Source organism: Jaculus jaculus, chromosome 19 (assembly GCF_020740685.1).
Source record: "Jaculus jaculus isolate mJacJac1 chromosome 19, mJacJac1.mat.Y.cur, whole genome shotgun sequence".
NCBI lineage: Eukaryota > Metazoa > Chordata > Mammalia > Rodentia > Dipodidae > Jaculus > Jaculus jaculus.
In genome coordinates this window covers 14,690,426-14,714,577 of record NC_059120.1, presented here as the reverse complement: position 1 = coordinate 14,714,577, position 24,152 = coordinate 14,690,426, and the positions used below count along the sequence as shown (strand labels likewise).

The 24,152-nt window shown below is 38.3% G+C and overlaps 1 protein-coding gene across 2 annotated transcripts in view; it reads left to right on the top strand.

Annotated features, from left to right (window-relative positions):
- The window catches only part of Col24a1 (collagen type XXIV alpha 1 chain), a 298,351-nt gene that overhangs the window by 240,233 nt on the left and 33,966 nt on the right, over positions 1-24,152 (top strand). For both annotated transcript variants that reach the window (XM_045137919.1, XM_045137918.1), the window contains exons 48-52: positions 15,034-15,141; positions 18,010-18,117; positions 18,208-18,261; positions 18,954-19,016; positions 22,187-22,240. In XM_045137919.1, the coding sequence (XP_044993854.1) occupies positions 15,034-15,141; positions 18,010-18,117; positions 18,208-18,261; positions 18,954-19,016; positions 22,187-22,240 (387 nt within the window). The remainder of the gene's footprint in view (positions 1-15,033; positions 15,142-18,009; positions 18,118-18,207; positions 18,262-18,953; positions 19,017-22,186; positions 22,241-24,152) is intronic.

The following is a 24,152-nucleotide window of genomic DNA, read 5'->3' as shown; positions in this document are numbered from 1 at the left end:
TCTGTGATTACACCCACTGTCTGTGAGCAGTGCATGCTGTAGCACAACAAAACAAATTGTATTTTATTTTTCCCATATTTTTAACAAATTGTATTTTAAAGTGCCTGAATAAGATGGTGTGGTGGTGCACACCTTTAATCCCAGCAGTTGAGAGTCTGAGGTAGGAGGATCACTGTGGGGTTGAGGCCAGCCTGAAATTACATAGTGAATTCCAGATCAGCCTGGGCTAGAGTGAAATCCTACCTCAAATTAAAAAAAAAAAAAAAATGCCAAAATGGGCTGGGAATTTTCACAGTCTATTGTAGGTACTTATGGAAGCTGTCAATAAAGTTGTTTTTTTTTTTTTTTTAAAGATGCCAGAATGGGGTTTGAGAGTTGGCTTAGCTGTTAAGGCACTTGCCTGAGAAGCCTAAGGTCCCAGGTTCAATTCCCCTGTACCCACGTAAGCCAGATGCACAAGGTGCGGCATGCATGTGGATTTTGCTTGCAGTGGCTAGAGGCCCTGACACACCCATATTCTCTCTCTCTCTCTCTCTCTCTCTCTCTCTCTGTATATATATGTGTGTGTGTGTGTGTGTATATATATATACACACACACACACACACATCTATCAATCTATCTAGATAGATAGATGTGTGTAATATATGTATGTATATATATGCATATATATATATATATATATATATAATTTGCCTCTTTCTCTCAAATAAATAAATAAAATAATTACCAGAATGAATGACAACTAAAAGCTAAAACAAAAAAAAAAAACTTGACTTTGATTTCATTTACACATATTTCAAAACTGATTCCCAGGGTTAATCTGTGACTATGCATATTTTTGCTCATGTTATCCAGATGCTTTATTTGAATTCTGGCATTTGTAGCTAGAGATCCTAACACAAATAAATCTAATAAAGTGAAATCATGACCACTGCGTTTTAGTATATGGAAAGAGTCAGTGACCTTTGCAAGGAACCGTTGAATTTGGTTAATGAGGGGCATCAATTGGACCACTCGAGGAGAGAGAGGATGATGAAATATGAAGGCACAAATGCAGACCACTCAAGGGAGAAGCTCAGTTCTGAAAGAGGAACACTAGGTAGGGAAGAAACTTGAGCTAGAAAGTTTTGCTAAGAGACACGCCCTCATGTGTAAGTCCTCATCAGAAAGGCCCACTTAACATTGAAAGGGTTGAAGAGCTACTTGAGGGATGGAAGAGTCTGGATTAGTGAGACAATAAAATATACATAGATTATATCCACTTCATAAATTACTTCCAGTTAGGGACTACTTGAAAATATAAAACATGCAGGGTGTGATGGTGCAAGCCTTTAATCCCAACACTTGGGAGGCAGAGGTAGGAGGATCACTGTGAGTGTGAGGACACCCTGAGACTCCATAGTGAATTCCAGGTCAGCCTGGGCCAGAGTGAGACCCTACCTCGACAAAACATATATATATATGGAAAGAGAGAGAGCCGCATGTCACCATTTCTATAGAAAAAGAACCAAAAGCTCCTTGAACTTGGTAATCTAAAACTACTATCATGAACTACAGCAATATAAATATGATTGTAGTGTGCTTACTGGGGTAATGAAGCTGAGTGGTATCTGGTATTGTCATTTATAAAAACACTTAGGGGCTGGAGAGATGGCTTAATAGTGAAGGGACTTGCCTGAGAAACCAAAGGACCCAGGTTCAATTCCCCAGGACCCACATAAGACAGATGGACATGGTGGTGCATGCATCTGGAGTTTGTTTGCAATGGCTAGAGGCCCTGGCATGCCCATTTTTTCTCTCTCTCTCTGTCTCAAATAAAAATAAAAAACAGCTATCAGTTCACAAGTCACCATTTACTGCTTTTCATCATTTTCAAAGAATAAGTTAGCAAATGGATGACCCGAAGTGTTGAAGTGTTTTAGGTTCACCAAAGTAAAAACAAGGTAACTTTCCCTTATGGAATCTCTATTGCAGTTCCCAGATTTGCACATGTTTTGGTATTTATAAAAATACACATGATTTCTATAAATATCTCTGCTCACTATAGAATATTCTATATGAAATTCAGGTTATAAAGTTTTATAAAGAATTTGCCAAATGAAATGTTAAAATCTAATGAAATGTTCAATAGCTAACTGATCCTGGGGGACAGTAATTTCTAAGAGATTTATTTCTAAAACCTACTGGTAAGGTAAAAACTACTTAAGGGAAAATAATACTGTCTCTAAATATAAGCAAGTTTCCTGGACTATTTTCAATCCAGGATAAGAACATCTTTCCATGGCTCTTTTTTTTTTTTTTTTTAAATCATGGCACCATGGTGTTTCTTGGCTTACCTTTAAAGACTGCTGGGTTTATCCACAGAGAAAAATATTTATTCTGGGATTTGAAACATTATGCAACTTCCTGATTTTCCTAAACAATATTCTTTCTTTCTTATTTCTTTTTCACTTTTTATTTTTGATGTGGCCAAGGAATTAAAGGATTTTTGGCATATTCACCCTGAAGTTTCAGTGTTTTTTCAAGGTCATGTGATTTGAACTGAAGGATTGTATTGGGGAGTCTCAAGTTGCCTTTGTGAATTTCCTTCTGCACACAGGAGTGTTCCGAGGCTGTCAGCTGAGCTCATCTGCGGGAATGAGTCTTCCATGCTGTTTTCATTGAGGTGGACAAACACAGTACCTCAATCATTCAGGAAAAAGAAAAACAACTTTTTCTTACAAAAATCATAAATCCATTTGTCACCAGCGTGAAGACTTAACAGACTTTTTCTTTCTTTCTTTCTTTTTTTATTGCTACACTAATAAAACCAACTTTTGGAAAGGAAGGGATAAAATGAAACTAACAACTTAGTTTAGGACAATCCAAGGCCCTTCAGTCTTGACTTTGGAGTTTGCAGGGTGCACTAAATGTTGTCTAAAATCTTGAGTTTCCCACTTGGGAATTGTAGAAAAGGAGAGGCGCACTTCATGTGGTCCCCTCCACCCAAGCATGCAGCAAGCTGACCACCACGAAGCCCTGGTAGGAACACTCACAGCCCAGCCACCCATCTGACCTATATGTTCTGTAGTATTTGACCTGGTCACACTCACAAAACTTCTGTGTAGAAGGGGAGAGTTCTTCCTTCGCAGTATTTTAGGGGAAGAAACTTGCATTGGCCCAGTTAGCACTTAACAAATCCTGTCAGCTCGTCACTGTGAGGAGGTTGATGACCCAGGTAGAGCTCACCCTCTGACTGACTTTTGCCCTATCTCCCATGGCTGCCATGTTTTGGCTCTTCATCTGCTCATTAGGACCTCTTCCAGCACAGACAAAACTCAGCCTGTCTGGCTGCTTATTAGCTGCACAATGAAAGATTCCTAGAGGTTCTCACGTCTGCAGTTGAACCTTCTGTGACTGCCCATCAGCTCAGGCTCACATGCTGTGGAATGGTGTTTCTTCCTGATCTGCTGTTTCCATCTCCAGGCTTCCCGCCTACCCTGCTCCTCCCATGCACTCTGTGTTTCAGTTGGAGTAACAATAAGCAGTTACTACGTGCTCACTGTGTGCTGGAACTATTCCAGCAGCTGAATATGTATGAAGTGATTTAACACCTACAAATCCCACAAAGCCGATTACAGCTATTAGGTCGAGTTTACCAAAAAAAATAAATAAATAAAATAAAAAGGGAGCTATGCTCACAGAGACTACTAGCTTGCCTCAGATCATACTGACAAATAATGGAACCAGAGTTCAAGAACCAGGACATGGGTCTGGAGAGATGGCTCAGCCATTAAAGGTGCTTGCTTGCAAAGCCTGACAGCCTTGGTTCAATTCCCCTGGTACCCACTTAAAGCCAGATGCACCAAGTGGCACATGTGTCTGGAATTCATGTGCAGTGGTAGGAGGCCCTCTTGTACCTGTTCTCGCTCTCTGTGTCTCTCTCTCAAATAAGTAAATAAAAATATTTTTTTAAGCACGGGAGAGATGGAGAGATGGCCCAGCAGTTAAGGCACTTGTCTGCAAAGCCTAGAAACCTGGGTTAAATTCCCCAGTACCCATGTTAAGCCAGATGCACAAAGTGACACATGCATCTGGAGTTTCTGTGAAGTGGCTAGAGGCCCTGGCATGCCCATTCTCTCTGTCTGTCTCTCTTTTCTCTATCTCTCGCTTTCTCTGCTTCAAACTAAATAAAACATATTCTTGAAAACAAAAAAAAAAAAAAACAAAAGCAGGATATCTTGCATCAGAGCCCTGTCATGAACCACTATGCTGCACTCCTTTAAGAAAACTTTATTACTTAGATATTCCCCCAAGATTCCATGTATTTCCCCCCTCACTTTCTTAACGTTATATATTTAATTTATTACCTCTACTTAGGAAACATGGCCATTGTTCCCTTTAACTTTATGATGAATACTTTCTGTTTTTTTACTCTTTATTGATAACTTCCATACAAATAGACAATACATTATGATCAAAGTCCCCTCCCACTACCCTCTTTTTCACCCTTCCTAAATCCCCTCTCCATCAAATCCCTTCTTTCCAACTAGTCTCTCTTCTATTTTGATGTCAGCATTTTTTCTCTCCCATTAATGCCTGTGTAGGTAGTGTCAGCCACTGTGAAGCAGGAATAATCCCTTAAACTTTCAGAACTTAATCCAAATTCCACCTCCTTCATGCATTCTCTGTATCCATTCAGTGACCCTAAACTTCAGTACTCAGGGCACATTTGCCATCAGAGCCTGGTTAGTATGGATAGTAATCACTTGTGTTTATGCATTTCTCAAGACACTGTAAACTCTTGTGTAACAGGCCTTGTATTTATTCATCTTTGTAGGTTTAGTGCTTTGTATATCATTAGACTCACAGGAGAAGCTCTAGAAGTCATTGAGAAGTGAATGTTCTTCTCGTGGTAGCTACGACCTGGAGACCTTGGAGTTAAAAATTTGGATGGATTTGGATGCTTAAACATCTGAAATGTCATTTAATAATTGAGTACAATACCCATATCTTATGATTTTCCAAGAGTCAAAAGAAATATTACATATAAAGTATTAAGACATTGCATGCCCTGATCAAGTTAGTATAATATTTCCATAGTAATAAAAGTAAGTGGCTAGTGGAACATTAATTCAGTCAGCAACTATTTGCTTCATATCTGTCATGAAGGAGGAGTTAAGGAATGCAATGGACAAGGTGATCAAAAGTTGACTTCATGGAACATGTGTGGGATAGCAAGAAATTGTTGACATCTGACCTATGTAAGAGGATCACAGATTCGGAGACATTTCTATCACACTTGCCAGGGCTCAGGGATCCATTGTGAAGGCCATTGTGGAAAGAATGTTAGAGCTGCTCTCGCCACTCACCAGAGAAAACTTCCTTTTTGGAAATGGCTCTGGGCAGGTATTAGGGTATCTCAAGATTCATCAAAGTGATGAAAACAAGAGGTTCTAGAGAGTTCAGTGCTTAGCAAACACTGATTGGGGAAAAGAGGTAGAAAAATTGTTAAGATCCAGAGGGTGGGGAGGAATACTTTGGGACACTATTATCCAGGGGACCAGTGCGTTCATGACCTCACAGTGAAGGTCACTACCTCTATAAAACCTGAACAGTATAAAGCCCATCAACATTTTGACATAGACGATGGAAAAGGAAAAAGTGAAAATGAGGGCTTAAGAGATGGCTTAGTGGTTAAAGCACTTGCCTGTGAAGTCTAAGGACCCAGGTTCGATTCCCTGGTACCCACATTAGTCAGATGCACATGGTGGTTCATGCATCTGAAGTTCATTTGCAGTGGCTAGAGGACCTTTCTCTCTCTGTCTCTCTCAAATAAATAAGTAGATAAAAATATTTTTTAAGTGAGTATGAGATATTAAAATGGAAGAGGGATTATATGAAAAGGGGAACAGGCTCACTGGAATTGAGGTGGGAGACTGGGTACTAATGAGGGTAATAGGCCATTATGATCATATGGTGTTATGTCCATGTGTTAAAATTCTCACTAAATAAAAAACACAGTGTAGTGTGGTCCAATCAAATGACAGAGAACCCGCCTATAAATAAAGAAATAGGAGAGACAGACAGTTCGTACCTGTGCTCAGTGCAAAGAAGGAAGCAGCTATGCCATCATGCACAACGGGACAGGTAGGGCTGTGGAGCAGACCAGGGAGTTAGAATGGAGCTGACGAACAGGTAAGACTAAGCCAGGGCTGGGTGAAAACAACCTGCCAAGACAAAAGAACCAAAGTGTAAATGCCAGGAATCAGGATTATTGGGGGCTAGAATACGATACACAAATATGTTTTTTGTTATTTTTGAAACTGAAAGAAAACATTTCTTTTTTAAAATATTTATTTGAGAGAGAGAGAATGGGTATGCCCAGGACCTCCTCCTAGTACTACCAATGAACTAAAGACACATGCACCAGTTTTTGCATCTGGCATCTGGTACTGGGGAATCAAAAATGGCCCATCAAGCTTTGCAAGCAAGTGCTTTAACTGCTGAGCCATCCCTCCACAATCTATTTCTTCGCAGGAGTGAAAGACTAGCTACTTCTAAGAGTCAGATCTTGATGAAAGCTCTCTTCCTCCCTGCTGATCTTGGGACTATTTTTGAGACTTGGGTAAAGGGCATTTCATAGAGCTTTCTTATTTCTTCTAATAGTATAGTGGCATTTGCACTGTTTGTTTTGGGGTGATAAATAAGCCATCATTCTTTCTAACATAAATAAATTCTGCAACATAAAACAACACCAGAATGCCTATATTAATTATATCTGAGCAAAAGATTAATATTATAGGCTTGGAGACAGACGTAAGTCAAGCTGCCCTGTCCTTATTCCCTTAAGACGTGCCTCAACCGGCCCACAGTTCCCTACATTTCGGTATGTTTAGAGATTTAAAACTGAAACCATTTCCTAATTTCAACATATAGCTCATTCTTAAATCTTCTTTCTAGCACTTGGGTACAATGCTTAGGACTGGCGCTATATGTAGAGAAATGTTATAAATGCTATATTAGTTGTGTGTAATGCAACAGATCATGTAATTACCCAATAATTACTATCCCACATTTTTTAAACAGCCAATTCTTTCCTAGGAGGGCTATATTTAGTAAACTAAATAATATGCTAACTTTCTACTTAAACAGAAGTGCTTTTAGCTAGTAAAGGAAGTAAAGTATTACATTTATAACTCTTGGGTTTGCTGAATTTAAAAAAAAAATAGCACACTTATGTTGTCTAAAATGAAAAGAAACTTCAGGATATCGTGCTGTTTTTTTACTATATGAAGTAAATTTATTTTAACTGCTATCTTTCACATATTTTATAACTATATGAACATAATGCTATGTCCATAAAAGGTACTTGGTGGGAGAGAAAGTGAAAGAAAAATAGTTTTCTTTAAAAGTTTTCAGGGCTAGATAGATGGTCAATGGTTAAGGCATTTGCCTGCAAAGCCTGAGGATCCAGGTTTGTTTGCCTAGTACCCATGTAAAGCCAAATGCACAAGGTGGCACATGCATCTGGAGTTTGTCTGCAACACCTGCAGGCCCTAGTGTGCCCATTCTCTCTCTCCCTCTTTCTCTCTCTCATATAAATAAATAAATAAAATATTAATATAAAATTGGAGCTCTCTGTTTAATAAGAAGGTGGACTGCAAAGATGGCTTAGCAGTTAAGGCACTAGCCTGCAAAGCCTAAGGACCCATGTTTGACTCTCCAGATTCCATGTAAGCCAGATGCACAAAGGTGAGGCAAGTGTGAGATCACGATACATGCCCACTAGGTAACACAAGTGTCTGCAGTTCAATTGCAGTGGCTGAGGACCTGGCACACTAATTCTGTGTGTGTGTGTGTGTGTGTGTGTGTGTGTGTGTGTGTGTGTGTCTCCCCCCTTCCCCCCCGTCTCTCTCTAAAATAAAAATAAAAGAATTAAAACATATTGTAAACAGCTTTTCAAGGTTTTACTGTAATGAAAACATCAATGTGAATTTCAACGTCATTTTACATTTTTCATTCTACTATTGATAAATGAATAAAATTAGCATCAATGTTTATAATTTCACTTGAGGGACAGAGTGGTGGTACATGACTTTCATCCCAGAACTCAGGAGATTGAGGTAAAAGGATCCCCGTGAGTTCCAGGCCACCCTGAAACTATGTAGTGAATTCCAGGTCAGCCTGGACTAGAGTGAAACTCTATGCTGAAAAACCAAAAAAAAAAAAAAGAATAAATAATAATGTAACTTTAAAAATACTATTTCTGGGGCTGGAGGGATGGCTCAGTGGTTTAAAGCACTTATTTATAAAGCCTGATGGCCTGGGTTCAATTCTCCAGTACCTGCATGAAGCCAGATGCACAAAGTGGTGCATGCATCTAGAATTCATTAGCAGTAGCAAGAAACCCTGGTGTGTGCTCTCTCTCTCTCTCTCTTCTCTCTCTCTATCTCCCTCTCTCTCTCTCTCCCCCCTCTTGGATTAGATAGATAGATAGAACTTTTTTTTATTTATTCAAGGTAGGGTCTCACTCTAGCCCAGGCTGACCTGGAATTCACTATGTAGTCTCAGGCAGGCCTCAAACTCATGGCAATCCTCCTACCTCTGCTTCCCAAGTGCTGGAACTAAAAACATGTGTCACCATGCCTGGCTATATAACTACTTAAAAAAAATCTTTTCCCTAGCTGATCCTTTCTATAATCTGTTTCTATTACTGCCCAGCTCAAACAAGTTTTATTTAGCACTTCTTAGCATATTTGTTTCAATCCTATTGAGTATAAGACATCTAAACCAAGGAAGAGGGGAAGAATAGAGTGATGTCCTCTTGGTTACATTCCACAATTATATGCACCATCATTCCAATCTCTGTGTCTTTCTTCTAAATGTTTATAAATAGCCTGGATCTTTCTATTCAGCTGCAAGATAAAGACAATGTTAAAGTAAGTGGAAAGGATCTCCGTGCTGTCTCCTACCTTTCCTCAGGTCGTGTTAGAGGACATGGATGCAATGCTGCCGTCATTCTTCATGCATGGGAAGCGCACGGTGAAAAACAAACTCCTTGGTTGTCGATGGTCTGGAGATCTGTACTTACTCGAGTCAGTACCTGTTTCCTTAGCATCTTCAGCCTAGGAGCCATCAATTCCAGTCCTATCAAAATGGACAACCCTGGAGCTGGAGAGATAGCTTAGCAGTTAAGGTGCTTGCTGGAGAAGCCCATGTTCAATTCCCCAGGAACTATGTAAAGCCAGCTGTGCAAGATGATGGTGCATCTGTTCTTTTGCAGTGGCTGGAGGCCCTGACGTGCCCATTCACCCTCCCTCCCTCCCTCCCTCTCTCCCTTTCTCTCTCTCTCTCTCTCCTTGGTAATAAATAATAAAAGTAAATAAATGGAAAAATAATTGACAACCCTTTTCTGCAGGTTCATGACTAATTTCTGTAGGGAGATAGCTTTCTGTTTACGAAGAATAAAGCTTTCTGCAGTGAGATGTCATATACTCTTACCATTCTATGAACATTCGGGTAAACTGTTCTTTGATTCGAGCTTCTCTGACCAAACCGAATCATGATTATGGTTTTATTTAGTGTTTCTACTTTCCCAAGATTGGATTTACTTTTGCTGAATGGTTTCAGTCGAATGCTTTTAGAAGACACTGGGGAAGAATGCCTAGGAATTAGCATCTGTTTGTCTTGAAAGCAAAATTCATTGTCCATCTGTGTGTCCCTAATAAGAAATGTTTGTTCTTTGCTTGGCTGAGATAACTGCTTGGAGTTTGGTACAGAACACTCTGCTACCATCTTCAAATGTCTAACAAACCAATATGAATAATAAATAACTTGGAATATATTCACTGAGCTGGGTGAAATATCTGATAACTGCAAGTACAGTTACATTTCTACTTGACCTTGGCTGGAATTTCTCATAGCCCTTGTCACTCATTTCATGGACCTTATTATTATCAGTCCAAATTATCTATTGATTTCATGGTTGTTCAGCAGCGTCTGAATGTCCAATATCCATGTTTTAGAGAAATAACATGCAATTAAAGTGAAGTTAGAATTATGGGCCCTTGAGGTATCTTAAAATTATCTTGGGTGCTTTGTTCACGCACTGCATCTCCCTGTGACATCCACTAATTCTATGAAATGTTAGGGGAGAGAAGGCTCACTACCTTGCAAGACAACTCACCCCTTTTGTATTATCAGTACAATAATGGCTTAGGTCTGTAGATTGATTTTATTTTTTTTACCTAGTTTAACTAAGTGTTACTTTTCTGGTCTTAAAATGCCCTTTGTGGCTATTGCTATTTTGTTTTATTTCCCCTTCTTTACATGCCCTTCTTTTCATCTGTTATTCATGACCTTGTAAAAATCTTCCTTTTGCTAAGCCATTAGTTTCATTAGCTCTTCCAGCTGGATCTTCTCAAATGGGGGAGGTTGTTGTCCATTAGAACTTTGATGTTTATTGGTTGGTTGATTTGTTGGTTAGTTGGTAGGATAGTTAGTTTTTTGATGTTTTGAGACAGCATCATACTGTTTACCCAAATTGGCATCAAACTCACTCATATAGCCTAAGCTGGCCTTCAATGCACTATCCTCTGACCTCAGCAGCCCACACACTGGGCTTATAGGCATTTGTTACCATGTCTAGCTTAGAAATTTGCTTTTTGGGAGGGGTAGGGGTAGGAAGTGAGATAGGATCTCACTCTAGCCCAGGCTGACCTGCTATTAACTCTAGTCCAAGGCTGGCCTCAAACTCATGATTTTTCATACATCCTTTCCTATAAAGTCATTTTACTAATAGAGTTCTGTACATTAACATAGCAGGTAAATAAAATCCTCTTGGACTATGTGTGAAATGTCATATCCCAACATCTCAGGTGCCTCTTACGCCATGTGCTTTCATTTGTGTTGATGAGCTATAAAATAGGACCATCTTGTGGTTCATGTGGAAAGCTATCCCACGGGAGTGGAACAATAGCTCACAGACATTAAATCAGTGTTTGATACTGATTCAGTGAGAAGCAAAGGAAAATAAATAGAACCTATTGATATATTTGGAATAAAGTGCAGACAGTGGAGAACCATGCCACCTGAATTCTCTCTCCCCTTCCCTTCTCCTTTCCTCGTTTCTCTTTCTCTAGCCCTCCTCTTACCACCTTTGCTCTTCTTCCCCTCTTTCTGTTCTGCACTTCCTCCCTATATATGTATTATGCCTTTGCAATGCTTTCTCAACAATGTTGAGCTGCACCAATGTAGAGAAACGATCAGAGATAAAATGATCCAAGTAGATTGAGACAAAAGGTTATTAAAAATAAAGCTAAAGATATGAACCTATATCCTATACCTACCTGCCTTTAAACACTGGCATAATTTACTTATTGTTTCAATGAGTGGTGGAGTCGTGAACAAAAATGTACTTAGAAAGATTAAATTTAAGAATATTGAATTGGTTTTTAAAAAAAGTAAAATAATTACACATAAAGCTTCTTGAGAATTAGAGCTATATTTATATTTGTATCCCCTAGGGGGCTTCCTATGCCATCTTCCTTACAATAGATGATATTAAACGAATCTTTGTTGAACTATTATGTAGCCCAATTTTGTTCCTGAGAAATTAACTCAAAAAGCAGCAATTGTCTTCTACAGAACAGCTTAGCAGACTCTACGAGAATAAGTAAATCTGTTAGGCACTACAGGAAAAGAAGCAAAATCAAGAATATTGCTCAGAAATATGGTAAAGATGATAAGTGCTTATAAATGCTGTGCTCATGAAATTTAAAATGTAGAGTACAGTGGTTTTCTCTCTTCTATTGAGAACTTTAACATATGAGCAGGCTATAAATGGATCATGTTCCCGTCCAGTTCTTTTGTCCCCTCTGCCCCACTCCCATCCACTGAGGACTTTCCTCTTTCAAGATAGTCTTTCCTCTGTTTGGTTGTCTCATTCCCTTTTGACCTCCCTGCCCTCCTTGTCAAAATGAGTACAATTTTTATAAGGTCTACTAATAAGAAAAGTAAAAACAGAAGCATTCTCTGGAGAGGCTAACATTTAACTCAGTGCAGTTCTCTATTATCAGATTTTTCTGTTCATGTGTTCACCCTGATATGCACTGAGATTGTTTACATGTCACGCATCCCATCTTTGAAAAGTCTTTTCACAGACAGGCATTTCCAAACATGACAAATTCTGAGCATATGATTTTTATTGAACATACTCATTGCTTGGAAGGAATTTGTAGAATTCTATTAGATTTTGCCCTTGATGCTTGTCTTTTAACATGCCGTTACATTGTAACTTAATCATTTCCAATTGAATGTTATGTGGAAACTCCTTAAGTACACACTCAAGTGGATTTTGAAACACACAATCTTTTTGCATCTGGGTCTAAAGTGTGCAGCTGAAACTGAACGCAGACAATCCATCCACGCTAATCATTGTGGGAATGGAGATCTCACTTCCTGCTTTAATTTTTGACAGGACAAAAAGCTGTTAGTGTTACTTGTGATCAGTTGTTAAAATTTCTAGCATGTATGTGTCATGTACAAACACTATTTTACTTTGGAAATATTAAGTTAAATTCATTAATAAACATTTAAAAGTCTGCAGGAAAGAAAGTCTGGTTTTTGAAGAAAGATACTGACCATTCACTTTTACTGAGGGCAATTTTTCACATTCAGAAAAATGTCAGTTTCAGTCCCAAAATAACATTTACTCCTCCTAAGCTACCATCAGCTGGGTAACTGGAAAAGTCAAGATAACGCGTTTTTGTCTCTGGAAAAAAAATAATTATAGAACTAATAAGGTTAGTTAAATCCCAAGACCCAGTGAGTTTACCTTGACCCACAGGTTCAATAATACATATTAAATTCAAATGTTTTCCTCAGAACACATGATAATGAATGAGACAATGAGGCAATAGAGCTTTAATCATTTCCCCTCTTCATGAGCTTTGTGTGTCCATAACTTTTTCTGATGCAGAGCTATCGATTTGGTTGACCCTGAGAAGATTCAACTCAGACTGTAGTAATTTACTGTGTTCTTCACACTCTCCACTGTTTTCTCCCATGTAGTCGCTCCACAGATGATTTGTGCAGGTTGAGTTTCCATCACTTCAAAGACAGTATTAACTCCTCAAATGAACAACTTAGTATAACAAACTTCTTTTCATTTATCAAGAGTGGGGAAAAATCCACCCCAAAGCATTTTCCATGTTTTCAGACATTTTGTAAACTTACCTTATGTATTTATTTATTTATGAGAGCAAGAGAGAGAGACAACAGGTGCCCCAGGGCCTCTAGCCACTGCAAACGAATTCCCGATGCATGTGCCACCTTGTGCACCTGGCTTCTGTGGGATCTGGAGAACTGAGCCAGGGTCCTTAGGCTTCGCAGGCCAGTGCCTTAACTGCTAAGCCATCTCTCCAGTCCTGTGTTTTCAGACTTAATTCTAGTACAGGGTCTTCAACATCTCAGTTAACCATTATTATCCAAAGGCAACAGTCTTATCAAGATGATTTAATTCAATCTCTATGAACAAGGGACTTTCCATTCTGGGCAAACAGATGGAAACGCTAAGAAACTTGCTTTCATTTCAGCCTTGTTTTCCCTTTTTTAGTGAAGAAAATCTGTTATGATAAGATAGATGTTCTTTCTTTATAAATCGTTGAATTTTCTTGCTGCTGCATTCATATGAGATGGAATGCTGTGCTGAGCACTTGTCTGATAATACTGCTGTGTAGTGTGTTGTATGACTGTGTGTGTAGTTTTTAAACACATTGGTAGTCTCCCTGCACAATGAAGATGAGGCTTCGCCATCTAATTTGATAATAAAGTAATCCATGTTCCATTGTTCGTTCAAAACATAGCATTCAAAGTCCCCCTTTCCTTATTTTGATATGATAGATACATTCTAGCAGTAGAACTGGTGAAACAAAAGGTCACAGGAAAACAATATATATTCCATTTGAAACATGGTCCTGTCATGAGTGCCTCACTCCAATCTGTTGAGCAAGCAGCAGTGCAAAGGTCAGCATCTCTGCCAGAGTGACTCAGCTCTGTTCCTTGCAAAGAACAGCAGTGACAGCAAATGCACAAATGAATGAACATGTCTGTGTTCCAATAAAACTTAATTTATATTTGCTAAAATGTGAGTCTCATATACTTTTCACATCTTTAATTATTATCATTATTTTTATTTTCCCCATATTTTAAAACATAAACACATTTTATAAACTCTACCAAAACAGGCAGAATGTATAAAAATTCCATAATGAAACTTCTTAGTTTATATGTTAATTTAAAGCAAAAGTTTCTTTAAAGGTAAATATCAGGCCAACCCTAACTGAGGACTTTAAGGATATACTCAACTATACTAAAATATACTAAACTTGTTTTACTCCCAAACTATTTTTGTTTTGTTCTGTTTCTTTGTTTTGTTGTTGTTGTTGTTGTTGCTGTTTGTTTTTGGTTTTGGTCTGGGGTTGGGAGATGGATGAGGTATAGTCTCACTCTAGCTGAGACTGACCTGGAATTCACTATGTAATCTCAGGCTGGCCTTGAACTCATGGCGATCCTCTGACCTCTGCCTCCCAAGTGCTGGGATTAAAAGTGTGCATAACCACACCTGGCATCCCAAACTATTTTAAGTCAACTTTCTGGAATCATATATGACTGAAATATAGTAAACTTTTCGTAAGTAGGCATTAATCAGTTATTAGAGCTGTCATGCATGGCTGAATACAAATTTTTGTTAGAATATAACAAAATATCCACCTTGCTTGTATAAGTCAAGATGTACTGGAGGAATCTGTAGTGTTCAGTATTCCCATTTTGAAAACTCAAGATCATTGTGTTAACAAAACTTCCATTCAGTGGTGGGTTTCCTCAAATATCCTTTCTTTATTTCTCACATTTGGGAGAGAAGACATGGGTAAGTCTCAAACCTGAACGCTGTATTGGCAGCAGCCTTTCAGAATCCATACTACAGTATTTGAGCCTTTAAATCAACTTTCTAGGAAAATCCTGCCTCTGATTTCTTGTTTGTTGTTCAGGGTATCAAAGGTAGCCCGGGAAGTGCAGGACTGGCTGGCTCTCCAGGTCCCCAAGGAGCAAAGGGCTTATCAGGTCTACCAGGAAGCCCTGGAGCCCCGGGCCCAAAGGTACTTACGTTTTTAGCCATCGCTACTAATCCTGTGTACAACTGCTGGACTACAGAGTAATAGCTTTTAGTAAAGTCTGGCAACTGGTGAAAAGGGCATGAGAGTAAAAGTGAAATGCATGACCTATATGTATCCATTTCCCATAACTGTGGTGCCGGCTTTGACATAGTAACTCATTGACCAAATGCTGTTTTGATTTGTTTTTTTAACTCATTGTGTCTCTTGTTCCTTCTCTGTCACCTGCCTCCTCCTATAAAACAGAAAAATAATATTTATTTCTAGATGCACACTTTCTCAAATATGCTTATTCTTACTCTAAGTCTGAACCTAACTGACTAGTTATGATAATAGTATAGGTGATTTCTTAGGGTCAAAGTGACAAAAAAAATTAAGTCTTGAATTAGCATTTACTGAATGCATCATTATAGCATGTCAGACTTTCTGACAAAAACCTGTCTTAGAACCAGGTGTGGTGACACATGCCTTTAATCCCAACACTGTGAGGCAGAGGTAGGAGGATCGCCGTGAGTTTGAGGCCACCCTGAGATTCCATAGTGAATTCCAGGTCAGCCTGGGCTAGAGTGAGACCCTACCTCGAAAAACCAAACAAACAAACAAAAAACAAACAAACAAACAAAAAAAAAAACCCTGTCTTAGAGGACTGGGGAGATTGCTCAGTGGAGAAAATGTCTGCCATGCAAGCACAATTACCTGAGGTCGGTTCCCCAGATACCATGTAAAAGATGGACACTGTGGGGTGTGTCTATAATGCCAGTGTGCCTACACCAAAAAGGGAGATAGAGACAGAAGAGTATCCTGGACGTTTGTGAGCCATTTAGCCTGGGAAACACAATAATAAGCAAAGAAAGCCCCTGCCTCAAACAAGGTGAAAGGTGAGGACTGTTAGCCAAGGTCGTCCTCTGACCTCTATGTATGTGCTGTGGCACTCACACACATGCACCTGTACACACAGAGACACATATGGACACACACAGAGAGAGAGCATCCTCAATATACAGCCTCTTAGAAGTATAGTATTGACCCAGACAACTTAATGATCAGCCCATGTCTAAAGCTTTCTCATAGAAGCCTTGAGTTAAGATGCTGGCACTCTTGTTATTATCGTTTCTTGTAAGTTTTATTTATTTATTACAGTCAGAGAGAGAGGGAGAGAAAGAGGGTGAGAATGGGCATACCAGGGCTTCTATCCACTGCAAACAAACTTCAGATGTGTGCGCCACTATGTGCATCTGGCTTATGTGGGACCTGGAGAATTGAACCTGGGTCGTTAGACTTTGCAGGCATGCTCCTTAACTGCTAAGCCATCTCTCCAGCCCTGTTATTATCTTTTAACTTGATTTCCACGGATGTCCTTCAAAAGGATTTTTAGATCTCTGAAGCATATGGGTAAACTGAAAATGACCAGTTGCTACTGTTTACAGTTTTAGCCTTCTGTTGGTCTGTATCGTGAATATCCCCTTCCAGTGAAACTCGGGGCAGCTGAGAAACACTAAGACTTGGAAACGTGATGATAAAGATCCCGATCTCTTATGTGCAAATCTGCAGTCAATGACTTATATTTATCAAGACTGCAAGTTTGAGGTTCACCTCAAGTAAAGAACAATTGGCTGATCTTAAAGAGTTTGAGCTAAAGTCAGCCAAGCATCATGTTTTTCAGTAATTTATCTTTTTGAAATCTACCTGACTCCTAAGGTATTCCAAATCTAATTTCCAAAAAAAATTGAAAAATACTTACCTTTTTAAACTTTAATGTGGTTATTAAGTATGTCACTCAAGTGAACATTTAAAAAACAAGAGAACCTTGGGAGACAGCTTATGGGGATTTCCTAATGATGGGATTGAGATGATCACCATGCTAAGACCACCATCCTCACTGAAGGATTCCACTCTGTTCCCAGTATCCTATTACTGAATCATGTCTGGATGGCAGAGAAAAGATAGAAAGGTGATTTATAAAAATGAGTTCTATGCTTGCGGAGATGACTTGGGGGATAAAGCATTCGCTGTGCAAGCATGAGGACCTGAGTTCAGACCTCCAGCACCCACAAAAATGCCAGGCAGGAATTGTCAATTACCTGGAATCCCAGCACTGCAGACAGAGGAAGAAACAGGAGGATCACTGGGACTTGCTGGCTAGCTAGTCTGAACAAATCAGTGAGTCCTGGGTTCAGTGAGAGACCATCTTAAATAATAATAAATAAATTGCAAAAGCAATAGAGGCCAGGCGTGATGGCTCATGCCTTTAAACCCAGCACTCAGGAGGCAGAGGTAGGAGGATCACAGTGAGTTAGAGGTCAGCCTGAGACTACATAGTGAATTCCAGGTCAGCCTGGACTAGAGGACTAGAGTGAGACCCTACCTTGAAAAACCAATTAAAAAAAAAAAAGCAATAGAGGAAGACACCCAATGCCAACCTTTAGCATACACACACACACACACACACACACACACACACAACACACACACACGCACACATGCACTGTACTCATGGGAACATGCATACATCCATATATGCACCATACATACATGAAGTTTCATCTCATGCAACACTCTCCATCGTGGCCACACACAACTTCTCCACCTTCTCTGTTACCATTCCATATCCTCTGGCTAATTTTGAAGATTCTGTCTTTCCATACTACATTGTCTAGAATTTTCTCCCCCACTGCTACACATATAGGTCATTCTAACCAAGTAGTACTTGCAGGGGAAATGTCGATGGGTAAGACAACCATGCTATACGTGATTTCGCCAGTGCCTATGCCCAAAGGTGGCCACGTATTTGGATTTTATTCTCACATTTCTAGGTCTTGAGGTCAAGATCACTTTTCTTTGTCTTGTCCATAGGGTGAGCAAGGGCTACCTGGTCAACCTGGAATTCAAGGTAAAAGAGGTCCCCGAGGATCACAAGGGGACCAAGGACCACATGGAGAACCTGGTCTGAAAGGGCAGCCCGTAAGTGCTAACTCAGAGATCCCTCACGCACGTTTTCTCCCCAGTAGGTCCCCACTACAGAGGATAATCCTGTGTCTGTTTGCCTTACAGGGGGAACATGGTGATCGAGGTTTAACAGGATTCCAAGGATTCCCAGGCCCCAGAGTATGTTTACATATTTTCTCCTAGCCTTTTAGCTATCTAGAAGGGGGGAAAAAATGAAAGAAAGATGTTGAGATATTAGTTAGACTGGAACTTGAGCTTTTCTTTTAATATGTAAAATTTCAATTGGGACAACTCTATGTTTGAGTTTTGAAAATACTCATTTCAAAATCCATGCAGTTGATGAGCATGGTGACACACGCCTGTAATCCCAGTGCTTGAAAGCTAGAAGCAGGAAGATCAGGAGTTCAAGGCCAGCCTTGGCTACATAGCGAGTCTAGCCTGGGATACATAAGACTCTATCTCAAAAACATCAAAAATAATAAATACATAAAACCCATATAGTCATTTGTTTTTCTAGCAACTTTATTGCATTATTTTCTTTTGTTCCTTTTTTTTTTTTTTTTTTTTTTTTTTTTAGGTAGGGTCTCACTCTAGCCCAGGCTGACTTGGAATTCACCATGTAGTCTCAGGCTGGCCTTGAACTCACAGTGATCCTTCTACCACTGCTTCCCCAGTACCAGGATTAAAGGCATGTGGGCATGTACCATCACAACCAGCTACTTGTCCTTATTTTTTAAGACCAGTTTTGAAGACCTAGCTCTGGATAGAATATACAACATTAGTCCATTTGTCAATATTTGTAGTGAGCTTAATATTCTCACTTTTCTGTCTTTTTAAAATTATATTTCTAGGGCCCTGAGGGGGATCCTGGCATTGCTGGAATATCAGGTCCTAAGGGTCCTACTGGACAGAGAGTAAGTCCCAAGTCATCCTACTAACCAAAAATTCTGTTTCTTTGCTTACTGTAGAACTTGAGAACCATTTAATTAGTATACGCTAAAGAATAACTTAATAAAATGACTTCTAAGATGGAAGCTCATAAGAGCATTATGCAGGCTTAAAACTTTTGCAGCTCATAAATTATCATGAGCAAATACACCACATATACCACCCACACTTCTTAGTTCTTACTTTGAAAAAAAAAATCATCAGCATGTCTGTGAAGACTGGACAGTGTATCTGTTCACCCAAGCCAGGAGTGAAAACACAAAATAGTTTGTGTTACACACATTAGCACAGCCAGAGAGACCACCCCCATGCACCACCTGGAGAATGCCTGCTTCTAACCACAGCTCTCAGACCACACTTTGAAAAATATTTCCCCATAGCTGTGTTTTCCCTGCTCTGAGGCAGGTATCCCAGGAGAGTGAGAACTGTCGAAAGAGTTTCAAAATTAAGATCTGAAGAACTCCAGCGATCAGTTTAATGCCTGTAGATGCAAAATGTGGAGAATATTTTAAAAGCCAGCCTAGTCACATTATTGTCTCTGTTTTATTTTGGTCTTCATTCATCATAATTGATGAGAGATGGTCTATAAAGCTGAAATGAAACAGAAAAAAGAAATATTTTAAAACTTCAAACAATGTTCTGGCTGTAGTTGTAACAACTCCACAGCTCACAACACCTGCCAAAGCTAGAGTGAGCAGAACTGAGAGAGGATAAGGGAGGCAGTTCAGCTGCCGCAGAAGGAACTCCTGGACAGCTACTGGAATCCACTGTGCCCACAAAACAGTAAGTAAAACTCAGACTCCTAAGGCCCTACCCTCAGGCTGGAAGATAGCTCAGTAGTTGAAGGTGCTTGCTTGCACCTGAGTTCAATTCCACAGTATCCACGTAAAGGCAGATGCACAAAGTGGTGCATGCATCTGGAGTTCTTTTGCAATGGAAAGAGGCCATGGTTCACTTTCCCTCCCTCTCTATCTCCTTGCACATAAGTAAATAAAAATATTTTTTTTAAAAAAAGATCCTACCCTCCTCCCTAACTCTTACAGTGAAATATTTTCAATAAAAAAGAGCAGTATTGTTATGGGAATTTTTGTTTGGAGACCCTTCTCAGCATTTCCTCAGGTATTAAATCCATTGATGATTTTCATCATTTCTGAGGAACCAAGAAAATTGAGTGCTGTTCTATAAAGTGCAATTCACAAGTATCTGCAAGTGGGTTATGCATGAATAGTCTAAGATAACCATTGCATTCAAGTTCTTATTTACAGCAAGCTCCTTCACTAACTAATTTCATGTGCTCAAATTTTACTCAGTTCTCAATTAATTAAATCCTCTCTTGACCTTGTCACAAAGGGATTGCCCACCTGCCTAGCCCCTACCTAGGCAGAGTTCATGGAATGTTGAGCCTCGGTGGGCCAGGATTGGTGTCTATTACTTTGTAGATTTATTACCTTTATCTACTCTTCAATAATTAAGTTCAGGTTAAAAAGCTCACAACTATTAATCACTAAGCAAGAACTGGAGAAAGAAAAAGCCTGCTAGATACTCATTTATTAAGTCATCGTAGAAATCAAGTGAAAAGAAAACATGCTATGGAATATTGATTAAAATTAATTATTATGTACCTGGTGTTGTTATCAAATTTTTGTCTCTGAAGTCATTAGATTCTCATAAAAATTCAGTAAGAGATGCTATTACCCCACTTTCCAGATAGATAAACTAAGACTGGAAAATACATTCAAGGCCATATTTTGCTAGTATAATAGCAGTCAGAATCTGAATGACAAGACCATATGTTCCAAGGTTGCTTTTGAAACACACAATGAATAGTAAATGTGCCAGTGCTTGCTACCTGCTCAAAAATCAATAAATATTTGAATATTAAAGTAAATTATAATGATAACTTAAATTAAATATTTTCTTAAACTAGAAAACCTGGATTTATTGTACTCCTTTTCAGTGACACGCTTATATAGAAATGAATACCTTTCTGATTATCACAGCCTCATCTCTTTTGAAGTAATTTAGATATAGATAATCAATACTTGTGCCTACTTTTTCTAGTGTCCATACATACCTTTATATTTTTTAACAAATGATTATTTCAGAGACTCATATCACAGATTGCTTTATTAGACTAGAGCTTCCTTGACACTTCTAATGATAACCAGTACAGAGGATATATTTAATTAGATTAAAATAGCAAGTTCATTAATTTGATTTTAGGTCTTTGAAATGTGTTTTCATATTTGCAAGTTATCACTTAAAGTTGAACTTTGTGTTTAAAAAGCAATTCCATTATATTTAGTCTACAGGGTAATTTTTATCATTGTGAACCTCATGACCATGGTCTTTATGCCATTATAATTATATTAACTGACAACTTTTAGTACCTACATGTGTTTTAGAAAAAGAGAAAACCTATTAAATCTCAACAGTTAAGAATTCCAGGATAGCTGAGGCAGTGGGGGTGAAACTTGCTAGAACACTGAGATGAAAAAAAAAAAGAAAGAAAACTAAAATAAATATTTTGCATTCCTTCAGAAATGACAAGCTCTGTAAATGCTTTGGGAAGAATTTTCCAGATATACAGCCTATCTGGAGTTATCTTAATATTGAAAGAAGAGCTTCTAGCTTCAAAAGTAATCTTCATAGTCAATGCTGAAAGTGACCCTATATTACTGATGAAGGGCCTGAAATTTGGTTGATCACAGTGGATATCCTCTGTCCCCTATACTATGTCCCATGTTTTATGTATCTTAAACATCCAATCTTTCATCATCTATATAGAAGTCCATTCAAAAAATCTGTTCATTATTCAGTTGCTTTTATATAAAGTAGTTTTATTTGTTAAGTAATGGTGCACATTGGAGTTACTACCATGTGAACATTTTAATTCTGCTTATTACTTGTTAGAAATTGTGTATATATAGCCCTCTTTAGAGTTAATCGTAATAATATCCACAATCATGTTACATACTATTAATCAAAATTACTATAATTTACACTAATGCTATAAAGTTTTACAATAAAAACTAATTTTTTAGATGTGGCTATTTTTGCCATAGCACAAAACTTTTCTCATATTTTTCTCAATTATAGTGAAAAAGAAAATAACTGTTTTCTTTACTCCTAACAGGGATACACTGGCCCTCTTGGCAGAGAAGGGATAATAGGCCCAACAGGTAGAACTGTAAGTTTGTCAAAATACAGGTCTTTTTTTCTTATACATACACACACACACACACAAACATATATATATATATATATATATATATATATATATATATATATATGATTAAATTCTTATTTCTAGGATAATCTGCAAAGAATCAATCTATTTTGCGTACAAGTGGAAACAGAAAATTCACATTTTCTTCTGGAAGGTCCTTCTTCAGAACTTAGATATATGTGAATGGTGAGGGAAGAGACTTCAGACTTGAGAAAAGAAAACAGAACTTAGGAAGGAAGATGATAGTCATAAGTATAGAAATGATGAGTAAAGTAATAAAAATGGATCTGTTCTCTAAAGGAATCAACACATATAACAGAAGAAGTACAGATCACCAAACTTTGAGTCTGGGAGCACCCACTGTAAAAGAAAGAGAAATGGTTGGTGAGTCTAGCAAGAAAACCAGCTTAGCATAGTTCAGAAGAGTTTCAAGCAAGTAATGGACAACATGGTCTTTGAGAAAACAGTTGCAATAGATTATTAAGTACCAGTTACAGTAAATAAATATCATGAAAATATAACATTAACTTTTCTTAATTTTTTTTAACTCTGATGGCTTTTGTTTTCTGTTGTTATAAAAGTTGTCATAACTTTTCTCACTGTTATAGAAAAATGGAGTAAATCATATTTCCATTTAATAGATGAAGTTTACAGAGGTCCACCTTGTTATTCAAGGTAATAGACCTCATCAGTTACCTAGCTGCTGTTTCTTACTTCCAGACTGGTGATCTTTCTATACTCTTCAATCCGTATCTGAAGGGAAGCTGAGACAGTTTAAGAAATATGGTGGTGAAGTAGAAGAAAGAGAGAGGGGAGGAAGGAAAAGGAAGAAAAGAGAAAGGGAGGAAGAAAGGAAGGAAGGAAGGAAGGAAGGAAGGAAGGAAGGAAGGAAGGAAGGAAGGAAGGAAGGAAGGAAGGAAGGAAGGAAGGAAAGAAAGAAGGGGAAAGGAAGAAAGAAAGGGGGAGGGAAGGAAAGGGAAACGAGACGTCAATGACTGAAGAGGTGTTTGCAGGAAAGCTTTGCAATACTGAAAACAGTGTCAATAGAGAAGACACACACTCAAAAAAGTCACATTGAGATTTGGGTATCAAAGGTACATTCCCTTCAGGAAGCAATATTTTGGATCCTTTGAAAGTGTTATATGCAGATCTACAGAATAAAAATGGAAGTAGAGTGATTCAAGTACTAAACCCAACTATTCTCTTTGATAAACATGGATCATTCACCACCAAAGTTAGTGAGCTTTATCAAAAGAAAGAAAATGTGTAAGGCTTCCAAAACTTTGTAGGGTTGTAGGTGGGAGAATTCTCATATTTCAGTGTGTGGCTCTTCAACAATTTAAGGAGAACACACTGTTCTGGTTATGAAATGATTGTTCTCTGTCAAAAATGTGAAATATTAATTAGTCAAGGAAAATGTGAAAAAGAAATGTCTCAATTGAAATATTTCACTGTGTTTTGTTTATAAGATAGTTCTTAAAGGCCATTATAATATTCAGCATACACATCAAATTTTTTTCAAATATTTTCCCTACTCTATTTTTTCCATTCTATGAAGAAAAGTTCATTATAAAAAATAGGCATTTGAGAATGGCACAAATATTGTGAGAAAAATAGTGGTGGGGGAATGATGGACTTGTTTTTCCAAATAAAACAATCGGGAATACAATTATGTGGTAGTAAAAAGAAATAAACAATTAGACCAATGTAACAGACTAGAGCCTGGAATTAGATCAAAGAACATATTTTAATTTAATTATAACAAAAAAGCTTTATCAGGATGAGTTTGGCTGCAAGTAACAGGAACACTGAACCAACTTGGCCTCAACAATAAGGAAGTTTCAAGAAGAGCTTCAGATTTGTTTGATTTAGT